General features: G+C 45.6%; 2 protein-coding genes across 4 annotated transcripts; one reads left to right on the top strand and one right to left on the bottom strand.

Annotated features, from left to right (window-relative positions):
* Positions 1 to 1,479: 1,479 nt before the first annotated feature.
* On the bottom strand, positions 1,480 to 4,877 carry si:dkey-171c9.3. 2 transcript variants are annotated; one of them, XM_047336286.1, is made up of 3 exons: positions 4,720 to 4,877; positions 2,563 to 2,744; positions 1,480 to 2,412 (listed from the first exon to the last, which is right to left on the bottom strand). In XM_047336286.1, the coding sequence occupies exons 2-3, from the start codon at positions 2,736 to 2,738 to the stop codon at positions 1,863 to 1,865; spliced, it is 726 nt and encodes a 241-aa protein (XP_047192242.1). In that variant the 5' UTR covers positions 2,739 to 2,744; positions 4,720 to 4,877; the 3' UTR covers positions 1,480 to 1,862. The 2 variants fall into 2 exon arrangements, with proteins under 2 accessions (XP_047192242.1, XP_035464870.2); XM_035608977.2 differs by having other exon boundaries at positions 1,480 to 2,744.
* A 2,506-nt stretch (positions 4,878 to 7,383) lies between these two features.
* ccnb3 (cyclin B3) lies at positions 7,384 to 14,615 on the top strand. Of its 2 annotated transcripts, none has more exons than XM_035607483.2 (11): positions 7,384 to 7,554; positions 7,746 to 7,869; positions 8,077 to 8,160; positions 11,215 to 11,321; positions 11,423 to 11,600; positions 11,684 to 11,782; positions 11,881 to 12,111; positions 12,447 to 12,602; positions 12,692 to 12,841; positions 13,661 to 13,791; positions 13,952 to 14,615. In XM_035607483.2, exons 2-11 carry the CDS (start codon positions 7,792 to 7,794, stop codon positions 14,019 to 14,021), a joined length of 1,284 nt encoding a protein of 427 aa, XP_035463376.2. In that variant the 5' UTR covers positions 7,384 to 7,554; positions 7,746 to 7,791; the 3' UTR covers positions 14,022 to 14,615. The 2 variants fall into 2 exon arrangements, with proteins under 2 accessions (XP_035463376.2, XP_035463383.2); XM_035607490.2 differs by having other exon boundaries at positions 7,393 to 7,554; positions 7,767 to 7,869.
* The last annotated feature ends 8,549 nt before the right edge of the window (positions 14,616 to 23,164 follow it).

Raw genomic sequence — 23,164 nt, 5'->3', positions numbered from 1 at the left:
GCTCCCCAGCTCCTCCCTCAGTTCCCGTCTCTCTCTGGCAGCCGACCCGCCACCTGACCACACAGCAAGCCTTTCTCCAGATGTCCGAGTGTGTGTGTGTGTGTGTGTGTGTGTGTGTGTGTGTGTGTGTGTACGTCCCCTCCGACGCCAGCTGCACAGTTTATCCACGTGCTCGTGTCTCGGTCGGCATCCCGTGGCGAGGACACGTAATGGCGATCGGCGGTGGGAGTTAGAAGTTCAGTTACGTATCACGACCAAAGGGACGACGACGCGGCCAAGTCAACATGTGTGTTTGTGCGGCTCAAATTAGCGGGAATGCTTTGTAATATCTGAAAAATGTGACCCCAGTTCAGGGCGAGGAGCAGATTTTCCTTTCCTTGTGTCTGCGCTGATCCATCCAACAGTTGTCGAGACGTTTCCTTCAATCGGCGAACCTCGGGGCGGCGCTACAGGACAAGTCTGTGCGATTCATCCTCTGGGAACCATGAACGCTGATATGAATTCATATTGCAATCCACTAAAAAAACCAAACCGGATGAAATATCTCAAATGGGTAATTTATATCACAAATGTGCAATCGTGTGTAATCCTCCCTCCTTGTTTCGTGTGCTTCGGTTTCAACGTGTCCTCCAACTCACATACGACGTTTCCTAACCGATGAACGTCCCCGCGGCCCCGTCGCCAAATTCCTGACGCGAACCCTGAATCTGAATCCCAACTCCTCGCGGGATCGTTTCTGGTTCGTGCTCAAACTCCTCGTTGTTCCACTTCCGTCCCACTGCGACGCGGTTCAAGTTCTCTCCCACTCGCTCGCTCGCTCGCTCCATCTGCGTCGCAGGGAGAAAAGGGATTCGTGCTATTTGCAGACCTGTACTGTCGTTTTTAAATGCAAACTTAAAGAAAGTAAACGTCGTGTGCGACCCGCTTCCTCCAACCAAACACACGTGTTGACTTCAGCGAGTGACGGACAAGCTGATGACTAAGAACAATGAAACTCTTTATTCCAAAGTGCTCTCGAAAGCTTTCAGCAAAACGTTTCTTCTCGTTTCTTTGACTCTGTTCAAGTGGTTTAAAGACAAGAAAAGAAAACATTTTCTTAGCTTTCGGCCAAACACCAGATCTGACCTCGGTAAACAAGAGAGTATGGAAATGAGTTCCTCCTCCAGCCAGAACACAAATTCATGCCGAATGCCAATATCTGGTTTCGTCCAGGGATGAATGAATCACTCCGCGTCTTCCCGGCGCTGCACTCGGTCGTAAAGTGGTGTATTGCACCATTTATTTGTGGTGAGAAAAAAATATTTTGGTTATCGTTTGATTGATAAATAGTTACTTCCTGATGGTGACGATCAAGAAAACGTGTCCTTTGTGTTAGTTCTCAGTCCACAATGAGTTATCATCCGAAACTCAGTTATTGGACGAGGCGGCGCTGAGATTACTCACGAGGAGGCAAAACAAAATAAAATGAAACAACATGAATAATATGAGATGAATATTTATAGCAAAAACTTTTTTAAAAAAAAGAAGCAAAGTAATGAATTCCAGTTGTTGTCAGGTTCTTAAAAAGGTGAAGAATGTTGACCTCATGTTGAATATGCTCTTGTGCTGCCATCTCAAGGACATGTACGGTAACTACTGTACTTAAAAAAAAAAATAGCCATACGACATACAGTTTGTTCACCTTTTGCAAAAAACAAAAATATTTCAGGACTAACCTCCTAATCAGAATTTAATTGAGGCATAAATTCAGAGATTACGATAGTTATTGCCGCGAACAACACCAAGGTAACATGTGGTGCGAGCGTGTCGAGTCCACACGCCAGTCGTCTGGAGTACGACCACATGAATCACCGTGAAAACCTCTAGACAGATATTTCAGCTTCATCAAGGGAGGAGGTGATGATGGATCCGGCCAGTCGGTGGGCGAGTAGATGAAGATCCTCATCATCTGCTCTCTGCTCTCCGCTGCTGGCACTTAGGACCCGGTCTATGATGTAACATGAAAGAGCCTCTGCGAAAGCCTCCACCTTGGCTCCGACTTCAAAGCAGCGTCTCGCCAAATCATCTGCGGACAGCGAGTCCATCAGATGCTCCATTAACTCCGCCCGTGGGCCGCCGACGGGGCCAGCGCCGTCCTCCGCCTCCTTTGGGGTTGGCGGAGGAGGCGAGGGCAGGAAGACCTTCGCCAGGCCGCCCTTCAGCTTCCGGGCGAAGCTGTGTCGGCTCCTCTCGAGCTCGGGGAGGAGGGGCGTGGTCGGAGGGGCGTCGGGGTAGTCGAGGGATCCCACGACGGGCAGCCCGGACTGGTACAGCGGCGGCTGGTGCAGGTGGAGGTCTTTGAACGTCTGGAGTTCTTGAACTGGATCCATCTCTGTGTCCACGCTCAAAAAGCCTCCCCCTGGTCCAGATCCGTCCAGTTCTTCAGCCTGTCCGTCGTCCGTCTTCGCCCCGGCGGATCTTGAACTCGGGGAACCCCGGCCGCTCACTTCCCTCAGAGCAATCTCAATCACTGCTGACGCTAACTCTCCAGCTAATATCTGCTGGTCTGGATCAGAACCGGACACCTCCGGGTCCACTTCCAGCTGGCTCATAGATGACAGGAATACGTTCTCTGCCATATTCTGGGCAAACGTCTCAACAGCCCCGGCGTTTCGGGCGCTTCTCCCGAGGTCTGCGGGAATGCCCTGGTTTCCCAGATCGGGCTCTGGCGCCCGCCAATCCGCACTCGCCGCCTGCATCTGATCCTGTGAGGATAGAGAGCAATGATCTCGGTTAAAGGAAAGGAAATACCCTTCTTTCCTGGAGCCTCTTGTTCTCCAACAAGAACGTGGAGAAAGACAGAACACAGTCCAAAAACAGTTTGAAACACTAATTAATTCATTTTTTGGGGCGTTTTTAGTGGAACAGTTAAAGCCGGGCAGGGCATACAGTAAATACCCCCCTTCCCTTCCCCTCTGCTCTGCTCTGCATCTACATTCCTCTGCCTGGGGCTGATTAGGAGAAACGACAGATAAGCTACAATCTGACCGAATATTGTATGTTTCAAGAAGCAGCGCAGGGAGAGGAAGGACTAATCCGCGCTCGCGTAAAAAAGTAGAGAACGAAAAACGGAGGGAGCGAGAGGACAGAAAGTCCCCCGTCAGCCTCAGATGGAAAAGTCAGATGGAGGCCTCCGACCACAGCCTGTCACCATATGAGCTGTCAGGCTGCCAGGATGTGACAAGCAGGAAGTTCGGTTCGGCATCAGCGCAGCAACTCCGTACGCATCTGTGGTGGATGTCATCGACGTTTGTTTCATAAATGTTGCATCAAGTTGGCTAAACAGAGGGGGAGCCAAACCAGACATTAAAATAAAATATACTGTGCTGCTCATTGCCGATGCATGTTACATTAAATAAGACATCTGCGTCCACTCGGCGACGACTCCGGACAGTTTGAAAGGATGTGTTTCTCACGAGGTCCTGGTCGCTTTTAGTAATGAAATACTATAGTGTGTTAGTGAAAACATTTATTAATATGGAATCAAATGGATACTCTCCAGGGGCCTGGATTATTCATAAAGCTGAATTGATATGTCTCTCCGTGTCATATTTATGAAGTCCAGACTGTCGGACCGTTTCTGCTGCAGGATTCTTGAAAGCGGCGTTTTTTTTCTTCCTTTGTGAAAGGAATATTTTACATTTTGGAAAATACCTATTGACATTCTTGCTGACAGCTGGGTGACAAGGTTGATATGCACCGCAAGTCATTTGAAATTGACAATATCACCCACAACCACTTTCTACTCTTCTTTGGTTTTGGCCACCAGCTGCATTATTACTGCAAGAAGAGTTTGTTTGAATCCAGCCGTGTTGTAATCAAAATAATGCTTTGATTTTAGCCTCCCACAGTGCGATCTGATCGATGAGAGCTATAAAATGTCAGTCCAATCAGTTTATGAGGTAATCGCGTCTCTTACGAAACACACGCACGCACATCCCGCTCTCTAATCCCCGAGCGCCGTCCGCCGCGTGCGGCCAAAGCCAATGGCGCCCGGAGCGACGCCCGGGGGGAACGGCCTTTTCCAAGCGAGGTCTCCTGTGGCGTTGGTGGGGCGCGTCGCCGCGACACCTTTCCCACAACTCGCGGGGCGAGTGGCCTTCAGCCCGGGGATCAAACTGGGCCGGGCCCGGCGAGGAGGACACGACAGAGAACGAGGCGCAGATGTGGAACAGATTACAGCTGAAACGAGGAATGTTCTCCTCCTGGCACTCGGACTCTGGATGTCCTGATGGGTCGAGGAATGTTTACGAGATGATGCTACTTTGGTTCCTCGCTGTTTCCCGTGCAACACAAACCCGTCTCGGCCAACGCCACCGACCCGTCTGCCGCCTGTGTTAACGCCCAAGCAGCAGGCTTCTTCTAACGCAAAGGCAATTCAAAGGGTTTGTTGGAAACACAGTGCCTAAGTTGACCTTTAGTTGACCCTCAGTTTGAGTGTTTTAATAAAATGTGAGAGAGTAAAACAAAGGAACATTTAGGGCTTCAGAATCTGTCCGATGAATCAGTTTCCACCATGTAGTCTGTCTTCTCTTGTTTTCTGCCCGGCTAAAGATTATTTAATCTTCGTGGCCCAAGAAAAAAACCTGGACTGGTCAGAAATTTAAAACCACAAAAGTCTAGTTAAAGCAAAAAAAAAAAAAAAACCCAAAGGACATCTCCTGATTTAAATTACGATACCTGGCGTGACCCCGAAAGAATCTTCAGAGCTGGACGAGATGAGAGGAGAACACCGGAGGCACCTGCACGCCGACCGACCGACCGACCGACCGACCGACCGACCGACCGACTCGCCAGTTAGTGACACGGTGACGGTTTGTTCTGCGGCGGCGACACGGAAATGAACTGAGTTTACAAGTTCCTCTCACTTCCTGTGTATGAGTCGTATGCCTCAGTGACAAGAAGAGGAAATGACACATGCACAGACACTGTGTCAACCCAAATTGAATTTGATATGAATTGGTTCCGCCTGAAGAGAACCACATGAAAACATTGTCCATAAGAAGAAGAGGAGGAGGAGATATTTGAATGGCTTGTTCCTCTTTTGAGTGATGGAAGACGTGTTCACATACTTCACTGGCCGTAAAAATATTACTACTACTTACGGTGGATGTATTCATGACTGTAACTAATGATTCTTTTCTCCATGACTCAATCAGCTCATTGTTGGGTTTGAAAAAACACGGATGATGATGAGAAAACTACAACACGTCAATCAAAAGAGGTTGCTAAATCTTAAGGTGTAAAGTAACTTCTGTTAAAATACTGGTAGAGTCTATGAAGTGGACAGAGACGATCCTCAGAGAGAGCACAAGCATCTCCCATTTTGTTTCAAGTTTGACCGTCCAACGAAAAAAATCCAATGTCATGTTTTCGTGAAACATTATATATCCACGACCTTGATGAACTAAGCAACCGCACCCCGACCGGGGAACAACATCCCAGCAGCTTCTTCTACCAAACTCCTGAGGATCAGAAAAAGTTATTCCTCCCCAGCTCAGACGAGGACGCTGCTGCCGCCGTGTGGAGGCTTTTGGTCCTTGACGAGGACGAGTTAAGGGACCGGAGCTAAACGTCGAATTAAAACAAAAATGGAGGGGAGTTTTCTCGCTTTGAATGATGTGTTCAGAGATAGAGTTCATGGTGCGTTTGGCAGGTGTGTGCAGAGATCATGACGCTTTACGTGGAATTAATAGTGTTCCCCGGGTGAGAGGAGGATTCAAACAAACCCATCCCGTGTGTATTTGGACTCAGTTACACTTTATGCAGACAGGATCCTCCCAAACTCCTGGCAGCTGGAAGGACGTTCCTCCGCCAGTATCCCCTCGGTGTCCGACCTGGACCGCCCGCGCCGACCTGATCCACGGTTCTTTATGACGGAAAGTGTTATTGCAAGTAACCTGCCGCTGCCCCGCTGTGCTTTTCTCTCTCCCAGTTGCTGAAATGCATATTTATCGTGAGCCAACAACGGGATCATTTACATGTAAACAGATTCATTTCAGTCTCGTGTGAATCATATTCATGCCAGACGTGCCTTTCATATGTGAATCAGAAAATCAGAAACACCCTCTGATTTTAAGAGCTTGGAAGAATAGGCTGCATTTTTTTTGCGAGCACATTCCCATCGTCTCCATATTTTGCACCATTCCTTCATCCTGAATGTTACACAACCAAGACACACAGGTTTTCCCTTTTGTCTTGTGAGGGTCGTGAAGGGCACAGGCCGGAATAACAACAAAAACATTACATTACATTCATTTTGCTGACGCTTTTTGACAAAATCTCCTGACAATCATTGATTTTTGACTCCTATCAGAGGTAGGCAGGTACACTGGATTTTTTTTTTGCCATGGGAATCAAACCTTGACCTTCTGAACCAAAGTCAGTGGTGTTACCCACTTTTGTACTTTTAAACAAAACGGATTAAAAAACCCCAACAATTTGTCTGATTGCAGGAATAAAGTGAAACTGTAATTCCCCACATTAACCATTGTGGGCATATTTGAGGCCTTATGAGTTCATTTCATTTTCAGATTTTGGCTTTTTAATAACGCCTCTTTTGGCTCATTATTTAAATATGTTTTTATAATAAGCTCGCTAATCCTTCTAACAGCACACAATCTGAACACTTTTAAGTTGTAGTATTTAATATGACAGGTTACATTTTTGACTTATAAACAAAAAAAAAATTCAAATATACATTGAAATAGAAATAATATTCACTACTTGCACGGTGTACATGCAGCATTTATCCAGTAAAGATGCATTCAAGATAGATAATACTGATTTTAATACTATATGGTACATTAATCATAATAGATACATATTAAAATGTGCAATGCATGAATGGAGTGTCAAAAGAAAGACTGAATGAATGAATGAATGAATGAATGAGAGCCTCGGTTGGATCATGTGATCTGGTAAACACAAAGTCACATGTTGCCTTTGTTTGTCAGTTAAGACGCTTCACTCACGAGAAGAAGAAGAAAAAAACATCAATAAAAACGTAAAACGTCCACGTTTGAAAACATGCTCCTCCTCTGAGGGGGCGTTCGATTTAAAAAAAAAAAAGTCCAGTTGCGCGAAGCGGGCGGAGATTATTTTTTTTTAAAAACGACACATTTTTAAAAAAAATTGCTACTTTGCTCCCAAATTAAAAACATATGGTGACAAAATTATTATACATGATTATTTAATTTCATGTTTAATCTTTATTTAAGTTATTTTAACGTTTCTGCTCTGCTGGCAAATCCTTATCCCTCCCCAACGTTGACGGAACCGGGTGGAGCCGTCGAAGTGAAACAAGCGCTTCCTCGCAACGGCATCCCAAGCGACTCCCTGATTGGTCGCCGCGGATCAAACTGCGGCCAATGGGAGCGCCGCGCAGCAGATTTGGATCACCGTTGTCCCGAGCTCTCGTCCGAGAAGCGACGCCGCGAATCTGGAATATTGACACCGAGTGAAACGAGCTACATGCGGAAGTTGAGCGCGTCCGAGCGAGAATAACACGACAAGGTGAGATCAAATATTCATTTGAGGGAGTTTTATGTTCATATTCGTGTGTAATTACCGCCCAGTGAGACGCAGGGAGCCGCGTTTACTCGCCTTCAATTCTTGTTCAGCTACAAACAAAAAGGCCGCCATTTTACATTTCTTCTTCTTCTTCTTCTACTTCTTCTTCTTCTGCTTCCTCTTCGCTGTAACAGGTACCGGTGCGGACGCTGCAGACTTTAGTTTTCCGGCGGAGAAACGATGCCTTTGCCGAGGGGAAAGAAATCGTCCGTCGCGGCTGGGAGCAGGATCCCCAAGATGACCGCGACGGAAAACCAGGTGAAAAAAACAACCATTTGATGGACGTGCACAACGTGAGCACATGGTGTGTGTGTGTGTGTGTGTGTGTGTGTGTGTGTGTGTGAGTGAGAGTGTGTGAGAGACAGAGAGAGTGTGTGTGTGTGTGTGTGTGTGTGTGTGTGTGTGTGTGTGTGTAGAGAGATATTTTGATGTGTGTGTAATGTGTGTGTTTCCTGTTTGTGTCAGGAGGAAGGCCTGCAGGTGAAGAGGTCGTCCTCCCCTCCTCATGGAGCCCCCAAGAAGAGGACGGCGTTCATCGACATCACCAATGTAAGTCCTCCTTTTCAAAAATATTTTATGAATGTTCATGACAGGGGAGAGAGGGCAAACTGCAAATATCAGGGTCAAAGCAGAGTAAGATTTTTTTTTCAAGGATGGAGCCAATCTTGGATCAAAAATCCAGGTTTTCCAAGGTGTTAATATTCCACACACACTACAGGATTTATAGCTTCATGATGTGCAAGATTCATTTGTGCTCCAGAGATGATGTTTGGGTTCAGACTAATGTTTTGCCTCTAGTTGAATCGAGCCAGGGTCACTGTCGTCGAGCTAAATCCCTCTCACACCCAGGCTCTACAGTATATTCATTGTCGGTTTAATCTGTCCATTAGTTGTTTGGTTCATAAAATGGTGGAAAAATGTCAGTCGTGCTTTTCCAAAAAACCCAGAGGTGGTGATGTGTTTTTTCCACACACCAAAGATATTCAGATTACTGTTTACAGAGGAAAGCAAAGAGCAAAGAAACCAGAACATATTCACCTTTAGGAAGCTGAAATCAGAGAATTATGACTGTCCTTTTTATGATAAAGACTACATGAATCCATTATCAAAATAGTTGGCAATTAATTTAGTACTTGACTATCATCAGATTAACTTTTAAAACCCCTGTGTGACGTCACGTGTCGCATTTTGTCCAGCGCCATGTTTAAAAAAAAAAAAAGGATATAGAATTGGGGGTGTGGTCTGACTGAGAGCTCGTCCACCTGCACCTGCAAACACGCAACGATTGGATGGCAACAGCTGTCAATCATACTGTCTCCGTGCCCCCCAACACTTCCGGTGCTTTATGTTAATGGACCATAATGTACAAAATTAACATCATGTTGTTATTGAAGAAGACTTGAGACTATAGATTGAATCATAAACTCCTCAGGAAAATGTTTTAATGACATTATTGATCATTGTGAGAAATATAGTCACGTTCTCATAGTCGCCCCCTGCTGGTCAGTACACAGAATACAGGCTTCAGACACTTTAATACAGTTGAAAGTCACATGGTTTTGATAAATGCTTGTCGTGGTGCATTCAACTACCCACATCTTAGTCAGAGAATTGTCTTCCTGTTGACACCATATACCCGATGTTCTCTCAACTTCAAGTACATGTGTAGGAGCGTGATGTCGCTGCTTCACCAGCCAACTCAATCAAAGAGAAAGATGCATTGAAAATTAGATATTTCTTTATTTTCCCATACTGGGAAAATCTGGGAAACCTACCAAATTGTCAACTTGTTTGTTTTGTTTGTCATTGTAGCACTTTGCTTCATCTCGTCTCTTTTTCATATATTGAAACTGTATCTTGATAAGAAAGCGTGGCGGGAAATAGAAGGGAACTCTGGATTAGAAGCAACATTTTATATATGAGTCGTGGAGAATGAAAGTTGTATTTACTCTCGGATAAGTGTTCAGTTATCTTCACAACTGGTGGAATACCAACAGGAATATTCCAGGTTAACGTAGTGAGAATATCGGGTCATATTTTATATCTAGCTGCTGCTGCTGCTGCTTCTCCAACTTTGTGATATGAATATTTTGTGTTCACCTCTGGACGACAGGCCGTCGCTCTGTGTCTGTCAGACAGTCGTCCCAACAGTGACGTAAGTTGGTTACTGTACCTCTCCAACACTCTGGTGGCAGTGAACTGGGGGTGTGGCCTTAGTAACCCTGACCCATGTCTCATGTTATATTCATACTCTCTCCTTGTAAGACCTAATAATCCTGTTTACATATGGGAATAACTTTAACGTTTAAAGATGCATTGGTGGCCGCTGACTCGCCCTCAGTGGACTATGGTGTTGTGTGATTGCTAAAAGTGTCCCTACTGGCCACCGTACTCTCTGTCAGCTGATTTAAACATGCAAAGAAAATGAATATTAGACTCAACTATTGTCACGGTAGCTGTGGTTTGTTTGTTTGTTAGGGATGTCACGATGGCAGGACATTTCGTAATTCCTGATTTTGTGCTAACAAACACACAAACACACCACCATGTCCGCACGTGCGAAGGCGGCAGTTAAAAATGACGACCCAATGTTGCGACTGAACAGTAACGACGTTAGCCTGCTGACGGTCTTAGCGCCCCAGCTATGGTCTCTCTGGCTACGTTGGCCTCAAAGAGGTAGCGTTAGCCTGTTGTGAACGCTGCGTGCCAGCTGTCGCAACTCGCTAACGATAACTGTGACGTTTCAGGATATGGTCGTTTTGTCGTGCATATGAAGTGAACTTGCTCTTTGACCAATCACGAGTGAGTGTCAGCTGTCAATCGTGACGTACTCTCAGCCCCGTTGTTTTTATTTCATCAAATAACACACCATCTGCTAACGGTGGAGTTTGAGACCTGCGCTGCATTCAGCCACCAGGGGGCGATCATGATGAGTTAGCTTCACCTCTAATGAGGTGTCATGTCGTCCATCTTTATTTACACTTACGGTGAAAACAAAATGTTTCCATGCACGATTCTTGGCAAACAGTCCACGTGTTGTTATTGTTGTTTACCACGCCGACCTTCCTTCCTCTCTTCAAATTTTGGCGTCGGACACTCGTGAGTTGAATTTCTCTTCCCTTGCTGGACCAGTCACCGAACAATTTCCACCTCCAGCAACCTACGCAGACTTGTATTGCGCCGTAGAAAAAACCAAGCACAAGCAGAATTTTCTGAATTTTGGCATCGACTTTGTGCCGGAGCGTCGGCGAGTCGAGACGTCCCTAATGTGTGAGCTTCTGGGTGAGTGACACACTGCAGCCATGGGTTTTTGGTGTGAAGCTGTCACTTGTGCACTGTGGTGTGATCGTGTTTCCTCTGTAATCTCACCTGGGTGGTAACTATCTTCACTAAGTCTGAGGGGATCTGATCTGCTACAAAGTAATTTGAATATTCTGAATATCTGTGGGTTTGATTAGAGCACATTCTAAGATTCTTACTGATGTAAAGTTTCTGTTGGTAACATGGTGTTCTGAATGTCTGCAATGCTTCTCCAGTGCAACATTAAAACGATATGAAATTATGAGAATTATCATTTTTGACGTGACGTGACTTTGTTCTCAGGCTCACAAGGTTCAGATCAGCCTTCCTGGCAGGAAGAAGGAAACGGCGAAGAGCACGGCTAAGAAGACGAGCTCCGTGCCCATTAAGAAACAAGCCAACCTGAAAAAGTAACAACCGTTTTCCTCAAGATTTATTTCTGCGGTAGGTTTCCCTTCAGTACCGGGTGACTTTTAAATCCCAACCTCCTCTTCTTCTTCTTCTCCTGCAGGTCGTCGTCAGTGAGCTCGGAGGGAACGACTGCGGAGAAAGAGAGGACGGAGGCAGCGGAGGTGAAGCCCTGTGAGGAGGCGCAGGAGGAGGCGGCGGCGGCGGCTCCAGTAGAAGAGCTGGTGGCTGCTGCGCCCCCTGCTGTCCGACGAGTGCCAGCACACCTCCAGAGGCAACAAGTAAGGAAGACACTGAATATTTTCCAAAGTTGCTTCTGACTTGACAAAAATCCTTTTTTTAAACCAATCTATTTTTGTTTTAGATCCCAGAGGAGTTTGACATCGACTCTGAGAACTCAGAGGACAGTTACATGTGTCCGGAGTACGCCAAAGACATCTTCGACTACCTCAAACGGAGAGAGGTGAGCCGAACCACACTACTGCCAGTACTGGTTTTTCAGGGTAAATTCTAAAGGCACAGGGTTTTCACCTCACCTCTATTCTGCTCCGTCGTCCGCAGGAGAAGTTCGTCCTCTGTAACTACATGCCCAAGCAGCCCAGCCTCAACCCCGAGATGAGGGCGATCCTGATCGACTGGTTGGTCGAAGTGCAGGAAAACTTTGAGCTATACCACGAGACCCTCTACCTGGCCGTGAAGATGGCGGACCACTTCCTGTCGCAGACGCCCGTCCACCGGGAGATGCTGCAGCTCGTCGGCTCCACCGCGATGCTCATCGCCTCCAAGTTCGAGGTGAGGGGTCACAGGATATGGTTCAGCAGTTTTAAGATCGTCGCCGTTAAATATCAGAAGAGTGCCGTTCTTAAGTTGACTGTAGGGTCATCACATTTTCCAAAAATCAATTTTGAAATAATTTGACATGACACACAATTCATTCGAAAACTAGTGTCCTCCATTTTCGGATCCAACAGCCATTGGGTTTTATTTTGAAGGGCACAGATGGAAAAATTAAGGTGAACATGAGACAAGCTCATGAGACGTACCTGGAAAAATAATAAATATCTGAACGACAGTTAGAGGAGCGATGATCGCGTCTGATTCATGTTCGGTTCTCCCGGTTCCCGCAGGAGTGCAGTCCGCCGTGCGTCGACGACTTCCTGTACATCTGCGACGACGCGTACAAGAAGGAGGAACTCATCTCGATGGAGGCCAACATCCTGCAGACGCTGTCATTTGACATCAACATCCCCATCCCCTACCGCTTCCTCCGACGCTACGCCAAGGTGTGTGTCTGTTGTGACACGAGCATCGCAGTGTGTGTGTGTGAGTCCGTCCCTCAGCTGAGTGTGTTTTCATTGCCCCCCCCCCGCAGTGTGTGAGCGCCGGCATGGACACGTTGACTCTGGCTCGCTACTACTGCGAGTTGAGCCTGATGGACATGGAGCTGGTCCCGGAGCGAGGCTCGCTGCTCGCCTCCGCCTGCCTGCTGGTGGCGCTGGTCACCAAAGAGCTGGGAGGATGGGTACGTTTGATCTCTACACCCAGACGACGACCTTCATCTCTTTGTTTACGCTGCATCTCTGCTCTTATTTTTAGCTCAGGAGTTATCACGTCACTCATGTTGGTTTTTCATATCAAAGTGATTAAAGACAATAAGACGTTTCACATTTCGGCCTTATCGCAGCTGAGGGTTGTGATATTAACAAGGTGTCAGACAGTGATTCATCACAGCTGTGAACAGTCTACGCGCACGCACACAGACACACACACACACACACAGTCATGACGTTTTACTTCAACGAGGCAGAAAAACAAAACCCAAGAACTTTGACTTCATCGTGTTTTTGCTAAGTTAGAAGATTATTTAGCTTGTCCCCAACGCTGTCCACCATTTAGATGTGAACTCTCCAGCTTGTGTTGTTTTACTTTGAAATGTAGTCAGTGCTGATTACAAATCACAAGACAATTTTTGTAATCGGTAACAAAATCCATTGGATTGCAAAAATAATGTTATCTAAAGTTGAATACTTTTAGATTACTTGTTGCACCTTATACCAAAAGAATGGGACGCAACCACAAACGTGTGAGTTCCACAAATTAATCTCATTACCTAAACCAGATTACATGTGATCCGTTATGACCCAACCCCGGTCACACTGACTCATCTGTGTGACTTTCTGAAGCTCCGTCTGCCAAACAATGTTCGATTTAAATGTAAATTGTTTCTGTATAAATTTGAATTTATTGCCACGGTCGCCGGGCAATTTTTATTTCACTCCAGAATCGGCTTAAGTACTTAATCATCTCTGAATGTGTCCATCTCGTTCCTTTGCTCCTTCAGTCTCCCATCCTGCAGTTCCACTCCGGCTACCAGGCGACGGATTTGGCGCCGGTTGTCAGGAAGCTCCACGTTATGCTCGCCGCTCCGCCAGATGACAAGATGAGAGCCATCCGGAACAAATACTCCCACAAGTGAGTCCGCGGTGTCCTGCGTCTTTTTAAAATAAATGAAAAAACACAGGAGGCGCTAACTCTGATAACCCCGACTTCTGAGCTCCGAGGTATAATGGAATGCAGCATAATTTATTATTTGTTCTGGATATTAATGGATTATTTTCAAAATATTTTTCAGGGTGTTTTTCGAAGTTGCATCGCTGCCGTTGGTCGGCATTGATGTGTTGGAGAACGCCTTACTCCAGTGAGACGACGTCAAACATCCCAGAGAGAAAACCTGTACATAGTTTGTTAATATGTTGTAATATTTATACACGTAGTCTCGTCTCGTCTTTTATATAGTAATAATAATATCGGAAATAAATGTTCAGTTCACATTTTTGATGGAAAAGAGTTTTAAGAGTGGGCATTTTGTTCCTGAGGAGTTTTGCCAGTGTCTTGTGTTTTGTACCAGGTCGTTGATAATGACTTTTAAAAAAACGTTACATTGAAGAACAGTTGTTTATATATTTTTTTTTTGGCATTTATTTTTTCATAACTTTTTATATGAAGTTTTAAAGAAAAAAGGTTCTTAATTCATGAGTGTTTAGTTTGACCTTTGTTTTAAAGAAAATGATGCGACCAGACTCTCTCCTGCTGATGAACGATGCCCACACAGGTTTTATTCATGAATGTTTATATCAGCAGGTTTGTGCACTTGTGTGTTTTCATCATGTTAATATCGCCGTGCCGATTATTTTGAGTAAAAGAGAACCGGATGATGCGGTGCTATTTTTAAATGGCATTAAAATAAAGATGTTGTATTCTTTTTTCTGTCTGATAAAAACGACTTGTTCCATTAATTTATTTTTGTCTAATCTTATTTTTAATAGTTGAACCAGAAGAGCCTGATTGAAACCTTTGGTCCGTGCAAACCATGCAGTTAAGCCTTGCGGCCACTAGAGGTCTCCCGTGCGCCGTGTTTCCCCTCGGAGTCCAGCCGCGGTTTCAAATGTTCCTCTGCAGTTTTCTTCCAGAGGTAGAGGTCTGACCCTCAGGTCTTTGTCTTTATTCTCTAGTCTCAGTTCGGCCGTCCGTTCTTGGTTCTCCGAAATAATTGGATGTGAAATAGTTTTGCCAGATCTCTTGTGTAACAGCAGTGTGTTGAGAGCAGAACTTGGCCAAGCAGCAGCAGCAGCAGCAGCATCAGTTAAATGGTCCTTCCGTGTCTGGGATGCGTTCAGGCTCACCACTGAGCGTTGGCAGCGCGTTTGGCTCGTGTAGACAGAATGTTTGAACGCTGACGGTAGATTAATTTTCGCTTAGGTCGGTCCTGAATTGAGACAAGTACACGTGGCGTTGGTCCATCGTTCCGCTTATTGAGTCGTTTAAGTTTCGAAGTTGTTTTTTTTGCCACCTCATGAACTCAGTCACTTTTTATTTTTGTCTAACATGTCGTATATGTAAATAACTTGGCAAAGACTTTGAGCTTTCTGTTTGAAATGTGCCGTCGCAGCGACACATCTAATACCTTTTTATTCAGGTTTCCATCAGCTTTTGGATTTAGGATGAAAGTCTATAATTAATATTAAATGGGAACTGCAGCATTTAAAAAAATAATAGTTTCAGAATGTAATAGCTTAAAGCTAGAGTGCGTAGGGTTAGAAGAACTTTATCATTGAAATTGAATACAAAGGACAAAGCGGTCCAGAATACGTTGCATGCTCGTAGAATTTTCAAATGGAAATGGAATCAGCGGTGCGCCACCATAAAGTGTCCCCTTCGGTCGGTTCAGTTGGTTGCGGTTTGCAACTTTACCACCAGATGCCGCCAGAAAATTACACACTGGGGCTTTAAGGCCGTCTTACGTTAAGCGGGTTTGGCCACAGTATAATTTTTTTACTCTTAGCCGATGCTTGTGTGTGAAGCCTGTATTCTGTGTACTGACCAGCAGAGGGCGACTTTGAGAACATGACCCTACTTCTCACTTGATTTATAACGTCAGTAAAACATTTTCCTCAGGAGTGTATGGTTCAATACATTTAGAGTCAAATAGAGCATGAAGCCCTGGATGTGTTCGGAGCGTGGCGACAGTGTGAGACTGCATATTCATTTGATTTGAAAGAATCTTAACATTCCTTCTCAGTTTCAAAGCCCTTTTGCACGAATGATCTCTTTTCCCTAAAATCCTCCGATGGCGGTCCCGGGGTCAAACCGTTATCAGGCTGCTGGGTTTCCAGAGATTTATCGGGATCGATGCGTTTGGCCTGATGACAGCTCTGATTCCGTTCCGCTGCCTCATCCTACAGGGATCCGTCGTGGCTGAAGTGACGGCCCGCGACAGGATAAGTGTGCGGAAATTGATTTTGTGTCCTCACAGTGAACATGGGACCGAGAAAGTTTCACTTGTGAACGATTGCATTTGTTAAACTTTGTGCTGTCAAGCACCAGAGAGTAGACGTATGGAAATACCACGTTGTTTTTATGGCCATGAAATCAAACGATAGCGTTCTGCGTTATGCTACCTACTCAGTTTATCCTCTGACCTGCCGCCAGCTCGTCTTCTACTTTAGTTACAGACTTGCTGATTTTCTACTTTAAACTTGGGACTTGAAAGGGAAAAGTGCTGGTTCTTGTCGACAGTCGCTTATAACGGCGTATTGAAGTTTCATTGCGTCACGATTCCTTGAGGCTGCTGTTGGTTCAGATTGATCCGCCTCCGAATGATGGATGTCTTTTATGACTTTAAATATAGTTCTGCCAGAAATGGAGTCATTTAAAAAGACAAGGTTTAAGTATGGATATTTTCTGTACCATGGACCATGTCTCTAACGTCCATCTTTTTTAAAAGTTCATCCAGACCCGTTGTGGGTCCTTGAACGTCACACACCTACAGGGAGTTGGGCCCGAATCAGAAAGACCTGACTGAGTGAAATGCCCTGGAAGTATTTCATCGGCATCCATGATGAGAGCTGTTTGGATTCTCTAAATGATTCGGGAAGGTTCCTCAATGCTTCCTTTCCTATCTCCTTTAGGCATACGGTACAAAGGACCTTCCTATGCCAAAGGAAAGGAGAAATAGACGCCCCGCGATTCATTGCGGCAGCGATATTTACCGTGACGCACCATTCAAGAACGTGAATGATTAAATCTGTGTGTGTGTGTGTGTGTGTGTGTGTGTGTGTGTGTGTGTGTGTGTGTGTGTGTGTGTGTGTGTGTGTGTGTGTGTGTGTGTGTGTGTGTGTGTGTGTGTGTGTGTGTGTGTGTGTGTGTGTGTGTGTGTGTGTGTGTGTGTGTGTGTGTGTGTGTGTGACTTCATTTCGGTCGCCACCATCACCCACACAAACTCTCCACTGCCGCGTCGCCGCCTGGAGACTTTCAGCCCTTTTTTCTTCCTTCTGTTATTCACTCAATCAATTAAAGTGATTGATCGGTGGCGTCTCGTGTTTGTCCGCCTGCGCCTTCGACAGCCGCGGCTCGCCAACGGCCACACATCCCAATAGCTCTGCGTGATTAAAGTCTGCAGGTGGAGATAGCGTTCCCGCTCGGTCCGGCAGATACGCATCGGAACCCCGCCGCTGCCAAACTGCATATGAGCTATTGATCAGCGCCGGGGCCTGGGAAGCGAGCCGGCACCGAGGTGCAGCTGCTGCTCGAGCTGGGGAATAAAGACTCAGTCTCATTGAGTCATTTGGTCTGAAGCTCCTCGGAGCCCACAGATATCCACGAGTTCTGCGGAGATAAACCGTTAGCATCCAAACTTCAAAGTGCAGAGTCACAGGATCGTCTGGCTCCGATGCAGCCGACCGCATCACAGCTCGATCCCACGAATCGACGCTGGTTCTTCCCGTTTCTTCGGAGATTGTTTGACTTACAGTGAAAGACTTCAGTTGGTATAAAAATGTCAAATGAATTCCCCCCACATCGTTGATGTATTAAGAGAGCTGGATGCTGCGTCCCAGAAGGACGCCCCGTTCTTCTGTGGTTAAATATTGAACATGCACTTGAGATTTCTTCTGGCAGAGTCCACATGAAATAATAATAATAATTCACTCAAGACTTTTCCAATTTTATTCAAGATCTGACATTCCTTTGAAGTTTCCTCGCGTGCTGGTTCCAGGACAAGTTGATCAAAGCACAGAAAGGTCCATAAGTAATAAGATGACCCCCCCCCCCCATTCTTTGTCCTGCTAAAGATTTATCTGTTTCATCCAAGAAACGTAACTTCAGAATTGAAGATCTTTCCGACACATTTGTTATGAATCTTGAATTGGCCGCAAGGAAATCCAACAGTTGGAGACAGTGAGGACACGTCCGTGGAGAGGAAACAACGTCTTTGGAAGCATTTTATTTAACGTCCACTTTTTTTCTTTAGTTTGGTCCATGACTGATGCTGACACTGCAGCCAGCCACCAGGGGGCGGTCCAGGTGTTTTGGCTTTATTTTGTAGGAGCCGTCTTGTCGTCCATCTTTATTTACAGTCTCTGATACAAGGTGTTGCAACACCTTCACCAGACCCTCTTGATTTCTTTTCATTCTATTTTGTTCTCAGACTAAACCGTTGTCATCGTGGGTCCGTTTGCGTGCGGCCAAGGGTTTTGGCCTCGCTGCGTTTTCATTTGCGTTTTCCGAGCTGGACAGGGAGGAAAAGGGCAAACCACCCCCGTTCCGAGGAGAAGAGGTGCTGAGTAGAGGAAAGACGGAGAGGGACGCGAGGAAAAAAAAACAGATGAGCCAAAACAATAGAGCTTCTTGGATTTGGCTGCTGCTGCCAAGCGATTTTGTTGTGTGTGTGTGTGTGTGTGTGTGTGTGTGTGTGTGTGTGTGTGTGTGTGTGTGTGTGTGTGTGTGTGTGTGTGTGTGTGTGTGTGTGTGTGTGTGTGTGTGTGTGTGTGTGTGTGTGTGTGTGTGTGTGTGTGTGTGTGTGTGTGTGTGTGTGTGTGTGAGAGAATCGTTTGCAGATTGAATATGAATGTGATGAATACATCATCAGAGACGCTGCTATGTGAGTGTATTTAAAAATGTAACAGTTGAAAGGTCACGTGAATGCTCGGCGGGTAAAACAATGACTGGAATAATAATCACTGTTGAAAGATTTTCTGACCTGTGAATCCGGATGTTTAGTTTTAAAACCTGGATCATTTTGTTTTTTGAAATGTTTTTTAATGTTTTTACGGAGGTTTTAAACCTCAACACTTGTGTTTACTGCTAAATTCATCGATTTGCCAAAGTGTCCTCCTAAGGATGCACCCTCTGAATTGGGACACAGACATTGCCCTCAGAATCAGTATTTCTTCAAACTTTTTAAGTTGTCCCCAAGGCATTTTTTCTGCAGAAGTTAAACCTTTGTAGTCACTTCAAATGACAAAATATCAATGTCAACTCTGCTGTCTGCTGATACCGTTCAGATGCCCCAAGTAATAAATGACTTTCACATTAGACTCTTGGACCAGTCAAAGTCAGGGGACAAGAGCTTGTTGCCATGGCAGCAAAGAGTTCTTGGCACGTGTGAAACGGATATTGAGAGTTTTATTGATCTCAAGTGGATTCTTTGTTCCCCTGAAATGTCCAGACCTTGTTCACTATTTTCAAACCGTTTCCCTCCCAGCTGTCAAAACTCTGAGATGAAGATATGTCTGAAACATGACACGTCTTTCTCAGACCGTTTATTATTTTGGACTTTTCCCAAACCTCTTCTTTTTTTCTTTCTTTCATTCCTCTGTGGTAAATTGGACCTTGATCAAGCCGTCTGTTATCGTCGCTCCTCTTTGCCGAACCCGAGCTCTTCCTCTCATTTCTCGCCTCCGTTGTAACGACATCTGAAAGGTTTATTTCAGCCGTGCAGCCGAACAAATCCCCTCTCTGTCTGTTCCTGTGTCAGATACTGTAGCGGCCTTATCTTCAGTCTTCGACACCGGATGCTTTCATTCCCTCTGATGACACATTTCTACAAGTTTTATTTCTGTAAACTTCCTGCCTGATGCTTCTGGAGACGATGACAGACTCATGACGACACAATGGGCCCTCTGGCCCAGACGGATCTCAATTTCTATGTTTCTTTCTATTTCAAGTGTCCCATTATGGTCGTTTTGTAATCTTTGTAGTTGTTTTGTCTTGTTTTAAATCATGATGGTCAGTTTTTTTCGACCTTTGTTCCGAGAGTATTTTTTGGTCATTCTAAGAGTCTTTGTGGTCGTTCCAAAGTCTTTGTGGTCGTTCCGAGAGTCTTTGTGGTCGTTCCAAAGTCTTTGTGGTCGTTCCAAAGTCTTTGTGGTCGTTCCGAGAGTCTTTGTGGTCGTTCCAAAGTCTTTGTGGTCGTTCCAAAGTCTTTGTGGTCGTTCCGAGAGTATTTTTTGGTCATTCCAAGGGTCTTCGTGTTCGTTCCGAGAGTCTTCGTGTTCGTTCCAAAGTCTTTGTGGTCGTTCCGAGAGTATTTTTTGGTCATTCCAAGGGTCTTCGTGTTCGTTCCGAGAGTCTTCGTGGTCGTTCCAAAGTCTTTGTGTTCGTTCCAAGGGTCTTCGTGGTCGTTCCAAAGTCTTCGTGGTCGTTCCAAGGGTCTTCGTGGTCGTTCCAAAGTCTTCGTGGTCGTTCCAAGGGTCTTCGTGGTCGTTCCAAAGTCTTCGTGGTCGTTCCAAGGGTCTTTGTGGTCGTTCCAAAGTCTTCGTGGTCGTTCCAAGGGTCTTTGTGGTCGTTCCAAGGGTCTTCGTGGTCGTTCCAAAGTCTTCGTGGTCGTTCCAAGGGTCTTCGTGGTCGTTCCAAAGTCTTCGTGGTCGTTCCAAGGGTCTTTGTGGTCGTTCCAAGGGTCTTTGTGGTCGTTCCAAAGTCTTTGTGGTTGTTCCGAGGGTCTTTGTGGTCGTTCCCTGTTTTGTGTCTCTGCAGTCATTTCTCATCTCCCTAGAGGTGTTCAGTCTCTGTGGTCATTTTTGTGGTTGTTCTGGGCGTCTTTTTGCCTTTTGCATGTGGTCGATAGTTTCGTCCTTTAGCTGAAGCGCAGAAATATTAAGTGCGTCATGCTGATGCTCAGGGACCTGGACCTGAGCCCAGTCGGCCTCTTCAGTCTTTAAAACAAAACTGTTAAACCTCCCCTGAGCTTTACGGTCTCTATTTCACTACTGCTGTTCTCAGCTGCTCATTAAACAATCTTCATGAACCAAATACATGTAAAGTATATTAATGCTTAAAAGAAGTATAAAAAACAGACTTGGGTAAGCGACTGGGTAAAATCACAGATCACAGGGCTGACAAAAGGGAAATATTTGACTCCTCTCCCTGCAGCTGTGATCATCTGTCAGGAGCAACACAATATCAGGTGGTTGATTTTTTTGCCTGAAAATAGAAGGTGTGTTTGTTCTTTTTCATTCCGGGTCAATGCTTGATCCCATCCAGCGAACAAATTACAACCCGGATTCCGGTGTCCGACAGAAAAGTGAGGTCAGAGGAACTACACCGAGCGGGTCATCTCACCCAGGTGGAAACATCACCTACGACCCCACTGACGAATGAGAAGCGGCACCTCTTTTATTCTTTCAGTCTCATTCCTGCTCAGGGCCTTTGTCGTGTTCATGTTGGCGGCGTCTTCGCGTTTTGTTCGACCACAGAGCCACGAAGACTGTTGGCTGAATGTGTGACGTCCCGGGGTCCTAACCCTGGAAGAACCAGGGGGAAGTCGGTCGGCCGTATGAAAGGAAAACACACAAGTTCCCTCCTGTGAGCATTTCCGTTTTAAAACATTCTTTGAATTAGAAAAAAAAGCCAAAATATATATTTTGTCATAAAACAGCAGAATTGAGTGTGAAGGTGTCGGAACAAGAGAGATCCACTTCTGGGCTGTGAATTGGGAAAAACGAACACAGTGAGAGCGATCTGTCAGTTTGAATCCCCGCCAGGCGAACGCACCTGAAAACGTTCGTCACGGGACAGTTCACACGAGCCCGTGTCCCAAGTTCTGGCTCCGCCTCCGAATGTTCAGACACTGACGCCCGTGGATGTTTGGAAGGCGAATGTGGCTGTCTCCCTGTCATTCGTAATATGATTTATGAAATGATGCGTTTAAACATTTCATTTGCATACTCAGCCAAAGCCAAGAGAAGTGATGCAGATTGTTGATTCGTGCCGAATGGCGAGGCATACGCACACTGTCATACTCTCTCTCCTTTCCTCTTTCTCACTATGAATCTTTAACACATCGCCCCTCTGTAGTTTCTGAACATGTTAACAGGTCTCGTATCATCCACTTCTGCCTTCCTCTGGAAAGTTGGTCTCATCAAAACCATCCACCCAAAAGAATCAGCAGGAATATTCCCCATCGCTCACTTCTGATATGTTCCTGCCTGCGAACAACCAAAACAAACACACATTTTAATACGCGCTCCCATTGCCTCTGTGCAGATAATGACAATCAGTCTGACAAATGATGCGAACAAAAAGCAAAGCGTACGGAAAGCGGACGTGCGCAAATTAGCTGAGACGCAAACGCACACTCGGATGCTCACAGCGGAAAGAGACGCGAAAAACAAATCCCCGAGTGTTCTTCTTTGCCTAATGAGCCACAGACAAACACTCAGTCGACGTGATGTGATCAGACGTGTACAGAGCTGCGGGGAAACCGCTCACACAGCCGACGGCTCCCTCAGAAAACTGCACACGTGAAAGTACTACAGGTAAAGTTTCGCTGAAAATTAAAGAAATATTTATTTGTCTTGAAACAAAGTGGACATGAAAACATCCTCGCCACTTTTTCCACTTGATCCTTCGTCAGTTTTCCCGTCCTCTCTCGTTTTGTTATTACTAAACTGCTCCTTTTCTCTCTTCCTCCTCCTCCACCGACCACGTTCCCTCTTCCACCTCTTAAGACAATTTGACACTACGTGGCTCGTTCGGCTGGAAATGAGATTATCTTCATCGTAAAACAGGCTCGACTCTGCGGAGAGAGCGAAATTCTCCCAGACGCGTTGGTTTCCTATTTAACAAGAAAGGTGAGATGAATAAATCCTTTCAATCGTCTCACATACCTGGAAGAATGAAAGTGGGAAGATGTTACGGGAGAACAAAAGTCATTTGCTGATGAGGAGGTTTCATGTGTGGATGGTAAGTACCTGGTCGTTTGACAGAAGATGAGGATCGGACGTTTTTGAGTTCTGGTATTTGTGCCGTCGCCGTGGTTTGTTTTCAATATCCACCAACGTCTAAGTTATCGTTCTGAAGCATCTGCTCAGTATTCATTTGTCCCCGAGCCACGTCTTGATCCCAGCTCACGCTCATTTCAACCTTCCGATGTTTCATAAAAGATGACGTGTGCACAGCGAACGTTTAGTACGAACGACGTCAACGAGAACGCCAGCATCTTTCGATGAAACGCAACGATCACACTATTTTACTGTTAATGTTTCCTAGGCCTCTGGACTGCTTAAGA

This window comes from Scophthalmus maximus, chromosome 12, assembly GCF_022379125.1.
Source record: "Scophthalmus maximus strain ysfricsl-2021 chromosome 12, ASM2237912v1, whole genome shotgun sequence".
In the NCBI taxonomy this organism is placed as follows: domain Eukaryota; kingdom Metazoa; phylum Chordata; class Actinopteri; order Pleuronectiformes; family Scophthalmidae; genus Scophthalmus; species Scophthalmus maximus.
The sequence above is the reverse complement of the archived record's forward strand: the minus strand, read 5'-3'. Positions and strand labels throughout refer to the sequence as shown.